The sequence below is a fragment of the Pan troglodytes genome, chromosome 10 (assembly GCF_028858775.2).
Source record: "Pan troglodytes isolate AG18354 chromosome 10, NHGRI_mPanTro3-v2.0_pri, whole genome shotgun sequence".
Lineage (NCBI taxonomy): Eukaryota > Metazoa > Chordata > Mammalia > Primates > Hominidae > Pan > Pan troglodytes.
Genome location: NC_072408.2, coordinates 118,254,474 through 118,270,303, shown reverse-complemented (window position 1 = coordinate 118,270,303; position 15,830 = coordinate 118,254,474). Strand labels below are relative to the sequence as shown.

The following is a 15,830-nucleotide window of genomic DNA, read 5'->3' as shown; positions in this document are numbered from 1 at the left end:
TCTTCAGGTGCCAGGTATCGCATCGTGAGAACACATGGCATGTCCACCCTCGTGAAGATGGATACAGCTGTGCCCCTGGGGTGGTGGTTTTAAGAATCACATTTAAAGGCTGGGCGCAGTGGCTCACGCCTGTAATCCCACCACTTTGGGAGGCCGAGGCGGGTGGATCACGAGGTCAGGAGATTGAGACCATCCTGGCGAACACTGTGAAACTCCGTCTCTAATAAAAATACAAAAAAATTAGCCGGGCGTGGTGGTGGGCGCCTGTAGTCCCAGCTTCTCGGGAGGCTGAGGAAGGAGAATGTCATGAACCTGGGAGGCGGAGCTTGCAGTGAGCAGAGATCGCGCCACTGCACTCCAGCTTGGACAACAGCGAGACTCTGTCTCAAAAAAATAAAAAATTTAAAAAAAAAATCACATTTAAGATACATGTTGATAATAAGGTGATTGGATAAGCTCTGGAAACTTGCAGTAATGAAAAATCAAATTTAACATAAAGTTCATAAGGCAAATTCCTATTTGCTTGGGACTTTTAAATTTTAATTTTTAAGGTTTATGTGATGAGGTTATTTTCCTATGAGCTTCTTGAATTATGTTTGCTAATGGAGGCAGTTAAAGATGTCTTTGATATCTATCAGTTCCCTGGGGCAGTAGTCTTTTTTTGACTTTAGTATGTATGCTCAGAAGTTTCTAACTGCCAGACTGAGAATGGAGTGTCCAGATGGGAGGCACCTCCAGCCTTGCTCTTACCACCCTGTACATTCCCCTGTACTTTCCAGTGACCCTCATCATAGGCCCAAGTGTGCAAAGCTTAGCTTTGTGGGTATCCCTTGGCTGCCTTTCGTTAAAGAAGTTTTCCTCTCAATTCTTTCCTGTCGCTTTGCAGCACCATCAGCACCAGGCCGCCCAGGCTCTCCATCTGGCCAGTCCACAGCAGCAGTCAGCCATTTACCACGCGGGGCTTGCGCCAACTCCACCCTCCATGACACCTGCCTCCAACACGCAGTCGCCACAGAATAGTTTCCCAGCAGCACAACAGACCGTCTTTACGATCCATCCTTCTCACGTTCAGCCGGCGTATACCAACCCACCCCACATGGCCCACGTACCTCAGGTAAACCAGCTTTAGCCAACTTTCTGTGAAGGCCAAGTAGAATGTGAAGGTTATCAGTAAGCAGCTAGAGGCTCTCCCAGCTAGGAAACCCTGTGTGTCATGCCATTTGCCTGTCTCGCTTTCCCTCTCAAATACACATGATCTGGCCCTAAGGGAATGTTTGTGTGGTTTTGTCATGGGATCAGTGAAGGTGCTGATTGGTCAGTCCTTTAGTTTTCCAACTGAGACCTTAAAAATATCTTTGACTCTGGAATGCAACCCAGTCCTTCTTTCCTTTCTGTGTCTGCTTTGCTACGTCTATATAGCCTCACTACTATATATATGTGTACATATATATTCCCCTACACACTTAGCTTGGAAGCCAGGCAGGGATGATGGCCTTCACAGAGTCTCAGCTCTCCGAAGTGACTACCGGGGCCTGTCAACTTGATTGTTACTCACATGAGTTCCAGACACATCTCTCCAATTGTTTTCCCTGGTTATCCATATATCTGCTTTGACCATAAGTTGTACTCTTGAGAGGGCTTGGCCTTGGACATTGGTGCAGTGTAACTAGAAGCTGGAAGCACCCAGGTGGTCCCATTTTTCTTTAAGAGCAGCCCTGGAAGCACTTTGGAGCTCACCTCCAGTGTAAGCTGCTACAGGTGAAAGGTGTGTTTGCCATCTCAGTGGTTGCTGTCTGCATCAGCTGCTGACAAAGGTCCCTGCACTCCAGGGCCCAGGGGATTGTCTTAATGAGGAGAAGGAGCTGCACTGAAGTTGGGCTCTAACGCTGGCCTTGAGGCCCTCCCTGGGGCTGTTACGGGTGAATTGGCTGTATTAGATGTCTCTGCTACTTTCATAACAGAACTCTCTGAGGCGGGTCTAAGTGAGACCTGCCACAGTGAATTCCATTTCCTGTTAAATAGTGCGCCAGTGAGGCTCTGGCAAGGTGTGGGCTAGAGATGCGACTCAGTTGGATCTATCTCTCAGAAGGCTACCTTGTAAGTAGAGTTCCACAGCTCTGGGAAGTTTGGGCGTCCTCACCCTGCAAAGTTTAGGTTCTGTGGTGTAGCGCACTGCAGTTGATTTGCTTTTTGATAGTGGGGAGGGAAGCCGGTTTGGTCCGTGTGGGCCAGCGTGGTTTGGTGGAGTCAGCTTCATAAGAGCTGGGGTCCTGTAGGTGTCTAGCAGAGGCTGGTGGCTAAGTAGGTATGTGAACTTACATGTAAGTCAGGGATCCCTAAAACCTCACTCTGTTTTTGTGCTGAAAGGGCAAAAAGGTTAACACAGGGAAGCTCAAATTTGCCATGTGCCCGTTTGAATATGTGAGAGTAAAAACGGCATTTCATCCAAGGCTTATCGTAGTCTAGAACAGTGCACAGTGTGGGAAAAAGGAAACAAGGGCTCTTCCTGGCCCTGCCAACCCCCTGCAGAGCTGGAATCCAGCTGTTTGGGCTGACTAAAATCACCTTTCCAACTTGACAGTGAGTGAGACCAGGTTGAACTTGGTACAGAGACACTGGGCTGGCCCAGATGACTTCAGGTTACTCCTTTCCATCTCACTGGAGCCATTAAAAACTCCAACTCCTCCTCCTCCTCCTGCTCCATCAGCATATCTCTGAGAGAGTCACGGGGGCATAAGAGTCTCTTTTCACTGCCTGGTGAGCAGACCAGAAGCAGAGGGAGAGAGGTAAATGAACAGAGGTCCAAGTAATTCACATACTTGACTGTGACAGTCTCTGCTTATTAATGTAATCTGTTTTCCTATTTGAAAGGGATGTTATCTGCAAAACTACCTCAGGCCCCACATGGCAGCCTGATTCTGAAGCATCATTGAATCTTGTATGATATTAAGTTGAGAAAGCTGCCCTTGGATCCAGTGTCTAATCTTTGTGAAGATCTTACCCCATACATAGAATACAATGATCAGAAATGTCAAGGGTTAGGACAGCACAGCCCTGACTTCTACCCAGGCTCACTTGGTGCCTGCTCCCTGACCCTTGCAGGATCTGCCCAAAGGTGAAGCGCGTCTTCAGGTCAATAGATAATCTACTAGAGATTGTCCCCAGAGAACAGAACTGGGCCCTGAGGCCCACCGTTGCCCTTTCCTGAGAGTCCTAGCCCAGTGAAAGGAACACAGTTGACATGTTGTTGAAGCCGGAGATGTTGCCTGTATGCGTAAAAGAGCTCTCTGTTTCAGGCTCATGTACAGTCAGGAATGGTTCCTTCTCATCCAACTGCCCATGCGCCAATGATGCTAATGACGACACAGCCACCCGGCGGTCCCCAGGCCGCCCTCGCTCAAAGTGCACTACAGCCCATTCCAGTCTCGACAACAGCGCATTTCCCCTATATGACGCACCCTTCAGGTGAGGCGTGTGTGTGCAGGGGCCGCCGGGGCACCCCAAAGCATTCTGCTCGCACAGGTGGAATGGCAGGCAGGGCCAGTGCTTCAAGCCCCGCATTTGAGAACTAGCAAGACCCGTCCAGGAGTGTGCACAGGAGGGACTGTGACGATCAGTTCAGCATCAGGGCCTGAGGCTTCCGGGAGCCGAGTCTGTGTGTGTTCTGATGGTATACAGGATTTGGCTTGATGAGAAGCAGCAGCAGCAGCAACAGCAGCATTCTGTGTAGCTGATGCATGCCTAGGACTCAGTTGGCCTTCCTTGTTATGACAGGCTGGACAGGGCAGTGTTTTCCTTCCTGAGTCCCAAAAGTCTGACATGTGGGGGGTTATTACCATGGCAGAGTTTGATTGTAGCTCTGGAGAAGATACTGCTGAGAAAGCGCTGTGGATGGACTGGCTTTGAGTGTAGCGTTAGCCCCAGCCCCTGAACAGGGGAGAGCGCCCTGTGATTGTGCTCTACTACTTGATGGCTGCCATGGCGATACTTCACAGTCTGACCTGTTATTCTGAAAGCAATACTGGTGCTTGGCTAATATTTGGGGAGGGGGTTTGTTAAGGCCTTTTTTTCTACCCCATGAACAAGTCTTCTGGGAGTTTTATCTGAAGTGGTTTTACGTCTGACTGGTTTGTTTCTACCCACCCACCCAACCCTCCCCACTTTGGTGCAGATGGGAGGGGGAAAAGTGAATTCAATTTTGAGTTTTGTTCAGCTAGCACGAGGATAGTTTACAATCATGTGCTGCAGAGACACTAGGCTGATGTGTGGTGTTGCCAGTTTTCTGTTTCAATGTTCGCTTTTCTTTTTACAGTACAAGCCCACCACCAACAGCAGTTGTAAGGCTGCCCTGGAGGAACCGAAAGGCCAAATTCCCTCCTCCCTTCTACTGCTTCTACCAACTGGAAGCACAGAAAACTAGAATTTCATTTATTTTGTTTTTAAAATATATATGTTGATTTCTTGTAACATCCAATAGGAATGCTAACAGTTCACTTGCAGTGGAAGATACTTGGACCGAGTAGAGGCATTTAGGAACTTGGGGGCTATTCCATAATTCCATATGCTGTTTCAGAGTCCCGCAGGTACCCCAGCTCTGCTTGCCGAAACTGGAAGTTATTTATTTTTTAATAACCCTTGAAAGTCATGAACACATCAGCTAGCAAAAGAAGTAACAAGAGTGATTCTTGCTGCTATTACTGCTAAAAAAAAAAAAAAAAAAAAAAAAAAATCAAGACTTGGAACGCCCTTTTACTAAACTTGACAAAGTTTCAGTAAATTCTTACCGTCAAACTGACGGATTATTATTTATAAATCAAGTTTGATGAGGTGATCACTGTCTACAGTGGTTCAACTTTTAAGTTAAGGGAAAAACTTTTACTTTGTAGATAATATAAAATAAAAACTTAAAAAAAAATTTAAAAAATAAAAAAAGTTTTAAAAACTGATCAAGTTAGTGTGTGTCTGTATAAGCTACTTCTTTGTAGGATACTTAATATCAAAGCAGGTGTGCTAAGGGTGCATTTTGAATATCCCGGAAGGTAGCTGTCAAATGATTTTTCTTCTTCACCCTTAGTTCTGGTTCAAGGTATCTCTAGAAAAAGACAAGACTGAGCTATTCTCTTTGGTGGATTAGAGATCTGCTTCAGGAGGAGGAAGGTTGGCCAGAGTTGGGCAGCACTGAAATTCCACATCCTCGGGCTGACACCGATTCTGTAAGCTTCCTTTTTAATATCTCCTGAACCAAAATGAGTGTCATTAGCTGGAAGTTCCCAATTCGGGCATTTTTCTACTTTACCAGTAGGGGGCAGGAGACACTCAGAAAAAAATTGCAATAAAGAAATCCAGAGGGCATGAAGGCTGAAAAGATACAAAGATGTACAAAGCTGCTTATTGACATGGATGGACTCATAAGCATTTGTTAATATTCCCAGATTGCAATGGGGAGGACAAAGGGAAGAGCGAGTATTTGGGCAGGGCAAGGATTTTGTAGAGAGACCATGGTCTTAATAGAGCCTTTAAATATTGTGACAGCAAATCAAGATTCTGAAAACTTTTTAATTCACATATAGCAATTTGTACATTATAGCAAAATTTGCATTATTCAAGAATAAGTTACTTGTACAGTACATAAAACAATACATAAAAAATTGCCAAATACCTTCTGCCTATAATGATACAAGATGAATCCACTTTATGTTATCACAATATGCTGTATATTCTAACCAAACACAGGATGTCAGATGTGTCCTTGTTAATATACTCGCAAGTTCCTCTAGCTTGTGGGAGATGTTAGAGCTAACACATTTGCAGTAAGGGACTTAGTCCTGAATAGAAAGCATGAAGGAATCTCAGGCAACCCTCAGGGAAGAGTCCAAGGCCTTGACTTTAGGTTAAGAAACTGTTATGTAAAAATAGTGTTCTCTGGCCCAAGATTTTAATGATTGCTATTCCTTTTTCCTACGGTCCAGAAATGATCAAAGGCAGAAGATTTATACCAGATAAAGCCATATGGATTGCTGGTCTAAAATTCAAGGCAGGTTAGTTGACTTAATTCTTTGGTGCTGGTGACTGTTAGTTTGTAAAAGTTCAATAAGTCAGATGAAGGAAGGGATGGTGCCGGGAGCTGTCAAGCTGTACTGGTGGGGTCTGTAATTAGAGCTAACTGGAGGGATCATGATGTCTACTGTCCAGTTTGGTGTTGAGCCATGGCTCTCGGTAGAAGTTGCCGGCTGGGGCCTGGTCGGGACTGGAAGGAGAGTGGTGGGATGTGCTGTGCCTGTGGTGGGCTAGCTGCAGCCAGTGGGGTGCCTGCCCCACACTGCTGCCCACCCCTTCATCAGCTGAGTCTGCTCCCACATAAAGAAAGGTGTTGGCTTAGTGTCACTTCTTCCTAGAGCCATGGGAGTTTTCTGTCAGCATGTTTTTGAGCTGTCCTGGTAACTTGGACGGGAAGCAGTCTGGAGGTGGGTGCCTTCCAAATCTCTGCCACAGAATCTGAACTTGCACTTTGCAGCCTGTTAGTCAGAGCTGCTAAGTTTGCTCTACCTGGTGTGCCTCTTGGCACCACCTGAGAGATGTATGTAGAGAGGCTGCTAAGAAATGAGTGCCCCTGGCGTGAAGACGTCATATCCCAGATGTTTAACTTCTGGCTGGAGGGAGGGAACTTAATTTGGTTCATTATCTACTGGGTACCTTTCCTGTGCGGAGGGGAGGACCAGTGACTTTCCATAATAAGCTTTCTCCTTTAAAAAAACTTCAGACTCTTACTCTTTTGGTTCACACTAATTAGCATTCATTTTCCAGAGAAAGCTGCTTGACTTTGAGGAAATAAAGACAGGTGTCCTTAAAAATGGACTGCAAATCTGGATCAGTGTCAGGTCTGCTTTAGGGTCCATGAAATCACCCAAGAGTGTTGGTACTAAAAGTGGTGTAGGCTGGGCGCGGTGGCTCGCGCCTGTAATCCCAGCACTTTGGGAGGCCAAGGCGGGTGGATCACCTGAGGTCAGACATTCGAGACCAGCCTGGCCAACATGGTGAAACCCTGTCTCTACTAAAAATACAAAATTAGCCAGGCATGGTGGCTGGTGCTTGTAATCCCAGCTACTTGAGAGGTCGAGGCAGAATCGCTTGAACCAGGAAGGTGGAGGTTGCAGTGAGCCAAGATTGTACCACTGCACTCCAGCCCGGTTGACAAGAGAAACTCCGTCTCAAAAAAAAAAAAAAAAGAAAAGTGCAGAGGGGTTTGTTCCCCCACCCTCTGAAAGACCCCAAGGAAATTCTAGAAGCAAAAATTTGACCTCTTGGAGCACAGAGACTAAGTATAAGTGGAAGAAGCAGACCTAACCCTCCTCCCAGGCAGTCAGTCCTATGGGTTTTAGGCTGAGGTTTCATTTTAGCCTCTGATCGATGTATCTGTAAAGCTGATCTAAATTCCCAGTTTCCTAGAAGCCACTGCTGTGAGCCTGGGGGTTGTACTGAATGGCTCTGCTGGCACCCAAGAGCAGCTGACTCCACTGTCACTGCCCCCGTTTCTGAGCCTCCAGACAGGTTCTGGGAGGAGCCAGCCCCCTATGAATTGTATCACTTGTATAGATAGAGATTTGACTTCAGGACCTCCCTGGATGGTGGAGATTGTGTGTGCCCATGTGTGCAAGGAGATAGATAGATTCTCAACCCAATGAAGCAGTAGCCAGCTAGAACAGAACACTGATTGTGGGCTATTAAAGGAGTTTCTCATTAGTTATGGCACCAGATTCCCAGCTTCCATTTTGGCTCAAAAAAGGAGCCTAAAACCCACTTGTGGGATAATTTAATAAGCCATTAGATGCTTGGAGGGCACCAAGCCAGCCTTGTTGCTGAAGGATTTACTAGAAAGGGCCTAGGAGTCCTTCTTCCCTTTTTGCTTGCTCTTCCCCCAGCCCCAGTTAATTTAACTATCACTGTAAAGCTGCTGTAAACCAGAATCCACTTTTTTATTCGTAAGGCACCAGGATAGAACTGTTCTTGCCACCCTCCTATTTCAGTAATTGCCTGAATTTCCCTGAAAGGGTGACATACTTCACTTCTTGACATTTAGGAAGGACAGTGGCCACTCAGTGGCAGGTGACTGTCCCGAGGATGCAGTAGACAAGCCAGCATGCTGGCTCAGACTGTGAATTAGGTAGGGTTTGCATAGCTGTTTCTGACTACAAAAATAGCATGGGGGTTAGTTGAAACAGTGCACTGAAATAAGCAATGGTTAAGTTTTGAACCTGAATCCTTTAAAGAAATTAGTCTGAGGTAAAATGTTTTAAATCATTTTTGACCTTCAGCTTGTGCCTCTGACAGAGCTTTTGTCCTAAAGCTGAGAGTAGAAGCAGGATTAGATGTGGTCATCTGTGGTGTGGACACAGCAGACCTGCCATGTGGACTGACGGTAGATGGGAGAACCGCTTGTTAGTGTTCTGGGTTTCCTGATGATCCCCCCCTCCTCCCCGTAGAAAGTCTGTCATCCGCTGTGACAGTGTCAGTGAAAAAGAGAACAAGTTTCCACTGCCAGCTCTGGCCCTCACCCCAACTCCTTTCTCTAAGAGTAACGGGGACTGGGCATAGGGACCCCGGGCAGGAGCTAGTGGCATCCTCTAACAAGAACTACATCTGTAAACAATAAGGAGAAAGCCAGGTGGATAGATGAAACTTACAGGAGGGCCCTTCAACAGGCCTAATAGAAGGGTCACTTCCAAACTGGCACGAGCAGTTAACAGTGTCCCTTAAATCTCTCTCTGGAAGGAAGGAAAGATCAATTACATTCACAAGTTCACACTTCTGCCTGTGCTCCTCAAGGGCAGCTGTTGAGGCCTGGAATTCCTCACTGGTCAGAGAGGTGTGTACTGATTGTCTATGGCCCGCAGGTGGCTCCGGGAGGATGAGTCCATTTCGTAGTCCGAGTCCCGGGCTCGATTCACAGGCTCAGGCTCCAGGTGCCGCAGGCTGTTGGCCAGTTCTTCGGGCGAAGGCACCAGGTGGAAGATCTGCTCGGGGGGTGAGGATCGCCCTGGGAGACCCTCTGGGCTGAGCCCCCGGGGACAGCCAGAAGAACTAAGGTGGGGAAGGCCCAACTCTGAATCCCAGTGAGGAAGGGACTCTGAATCCCAGTGAGGAAGGGAGAAAGGGAACAGGACCGTGTTGCAGGAACCTAGGACAAGTGACCAAGAGAGACCACACCATCAGTCTTGAGGCAAGTGCTGACAGGACACAGAACAAGATACCTGTACCCCTGGGTCTGCAGCAAGCCTCTACCCTCTACCCGGTGTCAGCCACCCCCTTCAGCAAAGGGCAGTAGGGTCAGACCTGGTGGTTGGGAGACGACTACCACGTAGCTGGAGAGCCGGACATCACAGGCGGCGCCGCACTCGAGTGGGATGGGCGAGCGCTGGAAGTGGTGGAGCATGTCCACGACCGAGGGAAAGTGGAGGTGCTGCACACGGCACTGGCCCCGCTCTGTCAGCGACAGGCGCAGGTGCTGTGGGAGGAGAGGATGGTGGGTTCGGGCTGTCCCTCTAGGACCCTGAACTCCAGTGGAGAGGGGTGGCACGGTCCTGCCTGCCCCACCCCACCACATACCTTGGCTATCCCCTGAAAGTTGAAAGTGAGCACGTATTCCCCACGCCGCGTCTCACTCTGCCGCACCAGGAACACTCCATGAGCATCAGGGCCCTGCAGCTGAACCAGCTGAGCTGCTTTCACTCTGGAGATGGGGCCGTGGAACCAGGGGTAGCAGGACAGGAAATGGTCCGTCTTCTGGCAGGCCGGGTCCAGCAGCCCCCCAGGAGAAGCACCTGTTAGATAAGATGGGTGATGGTGGTCGCAGGGGGCTACCTTATGTCCTGGGCTGAGTCCGGGTTCCAGCGTACCCAGAAGACAATGGCCTAGCTATTGGTTTACCCACCTTGGTTAAGGGAATCTGTGCTGCCCCTTGGGGAGCTGGACGTGCTAGGCTCTAGGGCTGAGGGAATATGCATCTCTGCTTCTGTGCTCTCCAGCCTGCTGGAGAAGAGGCTGAGGTTAAGGATCTGGGCAGGTCAGGGGTGGTAGCAGCAAAGGTGGTGCCAGGGACGAGGGCCCAGGACCTCACCCTCGGCCTGTGCACTCCGAGAGCTCAGCCATCCATGAATTCAGCTGCTGCTCGTCTCCCACCTCAAAGATGATGTCTGTCCGGTCCTTCACCTGGCAGGGAGGAAGGGAACAGGGTTGGGTCTCCTGTATGTGTATGTATTTGTATTGCCCCAGGGTGTGAAAAGCCTTGTCACTCACCTTCAGCACAAAGGTGTAAAGGTTGTCAGGCATCTCAAGCCGTGTGCACCGCCGGACCTCCTGGATGCTGGAGCAAGCTGCTTGTAGCTTGGGCCTTGAACTCTACGAGACCAAGATGGGGTACTCAAGGCTTGTTCCTGATGCTCTTTCTTCCAGCCAGGCCTGAGTTTGTCTATAGTCTCCCCAGGAGTCCCCCTTTTAGAGAGAGTATCCATGGTGTTGCTGGGCAGGCTCTGAGCCTGTAGTGAGGTCCAGGGTGCCTTCCCCTAGCCTCCTGAACACCATTCACACTGAGATCCCAAGAAGCACGTGCTGGCAGAAGGCCAGCCCTCCCAGCCCATTGGACCTCGACTTGGGGACATTCCCACTCTGCCATGTGTCTGACATCCGTTTCTCTTCCCACTGGTGAGCAAACAGCTCCCTGCCCAGCCAGGTGATAGCAGCTGCTGACGGTCTCATCACACCAAGCCCAAAGGGGCAGAGCCTAGCATGGCTAGCCCAAGTTACAGCCACTGTAAAACCACAAAATCTTGGCCCTGGACCTTCCCAGGACACCCGGCACATAGGGCTGCAGGGTGGATAGGAGTTAGCCACTGTTCCTTTGCCAGCAGGAAACCTGCTCCCAGGTCTCAACTGACCCTGCAGATGCTTCCTGTGCTGGGGCACTCTGCAGCCAAGGAGCCAGCTGCTTCCGGTTGGGAATCTGCTCAGGAGGGGGTTTGCCCCTCCCCTTCCTCTTGTGATAAGACTGAAAAGATGGCCGAAAGAAGAAAAGGGGAGAAAGAGATGAGATAAGGAATGGACAGAAGTGGCCCCACTGGGCCCCCTCCATTCAGGTGTTCCTGGAAAATACTACAACCCCTAACAAACTGGGAGCAGGGGGATGGAAAGCAGAGGCAGGCCCAAAGGATGTTCTAGCAACTGTGGCTTCAGGTGATCTGACCTCCACCTCAGCCCAAAAGGGCATACCTTGGACTGGAGCTGCTAGTGCTGTTGAATTGACCCCCAAAACCAGATGCTTAACCTTGCTTTACACACAGAGCTGCCAGGTACCTCTGTCGGAAGGATCATGACCCAGTGGCCTGGCCACCTCCTTTATCCCCCTTCCCCACCTGCAGGAGAGTCAATGAATAGTGAGGTAAGAGGGCAGCCTGGCAGGAGCAGGATGGCCACCTGGGCCCTTCCAGCAGGTCTCCTGGGAGCTCCCGGGCCTGCTCTGGTTGGCGGACACAACAGGCTGGGGGAGAGTAATGACTGCAGGAATGACCAACACTGGCCACAGCTTACTGCGGCCTCCCACTAGAAAGCTGTATGACTAGAAAATTCCAGCCTGAAGTGACCAGCACCAGCCAGGGCATTTTCACCTCCTACTCCCAGAGGTCCAGCAGCCAGGATGAGGCAGGCAGAGTGAGGCCTCGCATGGCATCCACACGGGCACTGGACACAGCGCAGTGTGCAGGGAGTGGGGCCTCTGCGCTCTTGCCCATTTTTACAGCCAGCCAGCCCTGCAGAGCCTTCATTTCCTGTCTGCAAGATGGGTAAGGTGCGAGTGGCCACTTCCTTCTGCTACTTTTCCAGTTGGCCCTGCCTGGCCCCCACCCTTCCCCCTAGCTGCAGGCCTTAAGGATCACTGGGAGGATATAGGCCAGGCCTGGAGGGGAACGGGCCTAGTCTCCCTTTCAGTTCCGCTCCAGGCCTAGTCCCCAGTGTCAGTGCTGAGATTAACCAGCAGAGCTGCCGGTTTCACTCTGACTCTGGCCCCTGCAAGCCAGCTTCACCCCCAGCAGCTGAGGAACTGCTGAGCAGGCAGGCAGTGGTGAAAAGAGGATTCCCCTCCTCACCCACAGCCAGCCTGGCTGCCACCTGCCTGCTGGCTGAGCACAACCCAGGGGTTCTTCCCCGACTCCCCACAGCAGCCCGTGAGAGCCGCCCAGGCCTAGAGCCACAATCTCAACCCAAGCCTGCCAAGTATCAGAGCCGGGGTCCACCACTGAGCTACCTGGTGGTATGGGTGTCCTATGCCAGAGGCTCCAGCCAGGTTGCAGCGTGTGGGCACATGGGCGCAGGACAACCCCTGCTGCAGTCGAAACCTCAGCCTGGACAGCTCAGGCTCTGGCCACTGCAGGGAAGGACCACCAGATGCCCATCTGATTAAGCTATACGGGGGGATGGGTGATAGGGGAGACAAGCTCAAACCTGGGGGCTGTGTCAGCAGCTGTGGGGGCTTTAGGTTCCCTCTTCTCACATGCCCGCTATTCACCTCCCTCAAAAGTCAAGCCAGGCCAGCAACAGCTGCTCCCTGGACCCAGCTTAGGCTATACTGTGGTTGGGTGATCAAAGTGGCCAGATCATTTCAGGTATTTGTGGTTTGAACAGTAGAATGTCACCCACCACATCCTGCAGCGTCTATTTCTGGGGAGCAAGTCTTCTCCATTCCCAGCATCTAAACAGATGGCTTCTGTTTGTTATGGCCACTGTGGCTCCAGTGGGAATAATCTATTTCTCTCTTTGCTCTGGCTGCTAGGAATCTCAAAGTCAAAGATGCAGGCCAGCTCTGACACTACCCCAACGGTAGGACTTGTATTTATTTCAACAGCTAACTTTATCCCAGATGTTATAGTTCTTTTACCCTCTAGGGTTTTTTGTTTTTGTTTTTGTTTTTTGAGACAGATTCTCACTCTGTTGCCCATGCTGGAGTGCAGTGGCGCAATCTCGGCTCACTGCAACCTCCACCTCCTGAGTTCAAGTGATTCTCCTGCCTCAGCCTCTGCAGTAGCTGGGATTACAGGCACCTGCCACCACACCCAGCTAATTTTTGTATTTTTAGTAGAGCTGGGGTTTCACCATGTTGGTTGGCCAGGTTGGTCTCGAACTTCTGACATCAGGTGATCCGCCTGCCTTGGCCTCCCAAAGTGCTGGGATTTTAGGCATGAGCCACCACGCCGGGCCCTACCCTCTAGGTTTTAAGATTCAGCCCTGACCCTGCCACTTCCTATACAACCCTGGACAAAGGGTTCGGCTCTCCATGCCTTAGTTGTCATCTGTAAGTCAGCTCATTTTTTCACAAGGTGAGCTAACACAAGCGAAAGGCATGACTCGCACAGCTGTTAACAGGCCGGTGAGTAAAGCCTGCTTGGCTCCCACTACACTACTGACAGCATGACAGTCCCCTCTGAGTGGCCTAGCCACTGGGTACACCCCCAGCTTCTCTCAGCCTTACAGAATTATTGCCCCATTTTGTCACATGCTCCCTTACCATCCTGCAATAAATTCCACGTAATATAACCAACATACTACCCTAACTAATTACAAGACAGGGACAACAAAGGAATGTCACTTAGCCGAAATAAAACGTGCTTCAGTGCAACTGTAGACAACACAACCAACTACTTGGCTGCTTCTGAGTTTGTTGTGAAAAGAAGGCTAAGAACATAAGGGAGCCAAAGGGCGGGGGAGCTAGGAAAGCCAGCCTGGTTCCAGATCCACCCAGGGTCCACATGGAAATGCAGTTGCAGGCTCCCTTCAAATGGCCCTGATCAGTCCCCCTGCAAAGGTCTCTGAGCCACAGTCCCGTCATCTGAGAAGTGAAGATGAAACACCAGCCTCGTGGGGTCACGCAGCTCTCCCTGACTCCCGCCTACCTGAGGATCCCTCTTTGTCCCACCTGGCTGTTCAGCCCGCCTGGAGGGAATGTGACGGGCTGGAGGCAACAGACCCTTCCTCTCTAGGCCTCACTTGCCCTCATGCTGTCACCTGGAAACTGTCTTGCTACCTACTGCCCCTTCTGTGTGCTGAGGGACAGGGGACCTGTCTTGGCACAAACGTTTATAGGGCCAGGATGGTCCTTCTAGAGTCTTCCGAGGTACTGGGCCACACCCCACCCTGCCAGGTCCTCATAACCAGCTTGAGTGGGGTCTGTTACTGGCTTTGCCCTCAGGCATCCAGCAGAGACAGGCAAGTCGGGGCAGGGCAGGGCTGGACACACCAGTCAAAGGCCAGAGCTCTGGGGGCGTGACCACACCTACGTGGAGAGCAAGGCTGATGGCATGGCCTCCCCTGGTGAGAGAGCAGGAAGAGGCACAGGTGAGCCTGCCACAGCAGCCCCCAGAAGCCACCATGGGGCTTCAAGGCTGTGGGAATCAGCTTGAGCTTTTTCTAAGGTGGGGAAGCTCATAACAGGAGCAGGCCTGCTGGCTGTCCCCCTCCTCCTGGGACGCTGGAGGGCAGGACACAGGGCAGCATCTGACACACCCCAGCAGCAAGGGCTTGGCCCAGACCAGCCTTGGGGAGAGACCGCCCACCCCCGGGAACCCCCAGGCCACACTAGCTCCCTGGTGGTCTTACCTTCCCCAGAGCCTTTGAGCCCACATTCATCGGTGTACAGCAGCGGTGGGACAGGCCTCAGTCGACCCTCCAGCACCAGCCACGCCTCTGCCACACCTATGCCCTCAAGGAGGCATCTGGCAGCCTGGGCCTAGCTCTGCAGGTGGTTAGAAGAGCCCTAGCTCTACCACTTACTTACCTTTGAAACCTTGGGCAGGACACTAACTGGAGGTTCAGTTTGCTTTCAGTAATAGGGGGCCCGTAAGCAGGTCCTGTTGACTTTCTTACTGGAGGAAGAGAGGGAGGGGGTCTGAAAAGGCGCAGAGCAAATTCCAGATCCTGTCCTGGATGGCTGATCCCTCACCCTAGCCCAGAACCTGAAGTGGATGCTGCCGGGATGGATGAATGAGCATTATTATGGAAAATACTTAATCCAAGCTTACTGTCTGGTATCAAAAAGTTAACCTACTTGGGAAGCTGAGGCAGGAGAATCACTTGAACCTGGGAGACAGAGGTTGCAGTGAGCCGAGATCACACCAGTGTACTCTAGACTGGTCGACAGAGTGAGACCCTGTCTTTAAAAAAAAAAAAAATTCCTTGCCTCCTTCCAAAAATGATTTTAGTCAGGTTAGAGACACCCAGAAAGAGCTGGGAGACAGCTGCTACAACACAGACAAGAGTCCCTCTTGCCACAGATCTGTCTCAGCTTCCTGGCAGCCAATGCAAAGGATTCTCCGAGAGAGGACAGTCATTTGTGGAAAGAGAACGCTGCTGCTTAGCTCCATTAAAGACTCTGAGAAGTCCTGCAGCAGAGAAACCTATTAAACCCATGCATTACCCAGACTTTGACCTATTTCATAGACCTTATTACCATCCCAAGGTAATATGGGATTGAGGTGAGGAAGGTCCTCACCTTGCAAACTCTCCTTAAATGTGGTGCCTCTCAGCCATTCTCTGGGGTGGGCAGCATCAAGACTGAGCCTAGTTGCTAAAAGCCACCCAGTATCCTGCCCAGAAATCCCTCAGGGCTACAGAACCATGCAGCAACTCCACCACCCTGAGGTTTGGGACACTTAGTCCTGTGCTTGAGTCCCAACTCTGCTTTCTCTTCCATAGGTAAGTGACTCACCTCTCCTAGCCTCAGTTTCCAATTTTTTTTTTTTTAAAGAGATAGGGTCTTGCTCTGTGGCCCAGGCTGGCTCACTGCAGCCTCA

General features: G+C 50.5%; 2 protein-coding genes across 55 annotated transcripts in view; one reads left to right on the top strand and one right to left on the bottom strand.

Annotated features, from left to right (window-relative positions):
• The window catches only part of ATXN2 (ataxin 2), a 146,707-nt gene extending 141,761 nt beyond the window's left edge, over positions 1-4,946 (top strand). For 15 of the 50 annotated variants that reach the window (XM_054663565.1, XM_016924240.3, XM_063784956.1 and 12 more), the window contains 3 exons: positions 887-1,114; positions 3,297-3,465; positions 4,313-4,946. In XM_054663565.1, coding sequence (XP_054519540.1) covers positions 887-1,114; positions 3,297-3,465; positions 4,313-4,341 — 426 coding nt within the window. In that variant the 3' untranslated portion in view covers positions 4,342-4,946. Of the gene's footprint in view, positions 1-886; positions 1,115-2,022; positions 2,098-3,296; positions 3,696-4,312 lie in introns of those variants that run through there. The other 35 variants (XM_063784950.1, XM_054663548.2, XM_054663554.2 and 32 more) reach the window with 6 other exon arrangements.
• Positions 4,947-5,536: 590 nt separating this feature from the next.
• SH2B3 (SH2B adaptor protein 3) overlaps positions 5,537-15,830 on the bottom strand; it is a 46,693-nt gene continuing 36,399 nt past the window's right edge. For 3 of the 5 annotated variants that reach the window (XM_063784987.1, XM_001145612.8, XM_009426265.4), the window contains 6 exons: positions 10,294-10,395; positions 10,115-10,206; positions 9,929-10,023; positions 9,604-9,818; positions 9,331-9,502; positions 5,537-9,175 (listed from right to left, as the gene is read on the bottom strand). In XM_063784987.1, the coding sequence (XP_063641057.1) occupies positions 8,856-9,175; positions 9,331-9,502; positions 9,604-9,818; positions 9,929-10,023; positions 10,115-10,206; positions 10,294-10,395 (996 nt within the window). In that variant the 3' untranslated portion in view covers positions 5,537-8,855. Of the gene's footprint in view, positions 9,176-9,330; positions 9,503-9,603; positions 9,819-9,928; positions 10,027-10,114; positions 10,207-10,293; positions 10,396-15,830 lie in introns of all 5 variants that reach the window. The other 2 variants (XM_063784986.1, XM_009426263.4) reach the window with 1 other exon arrangement.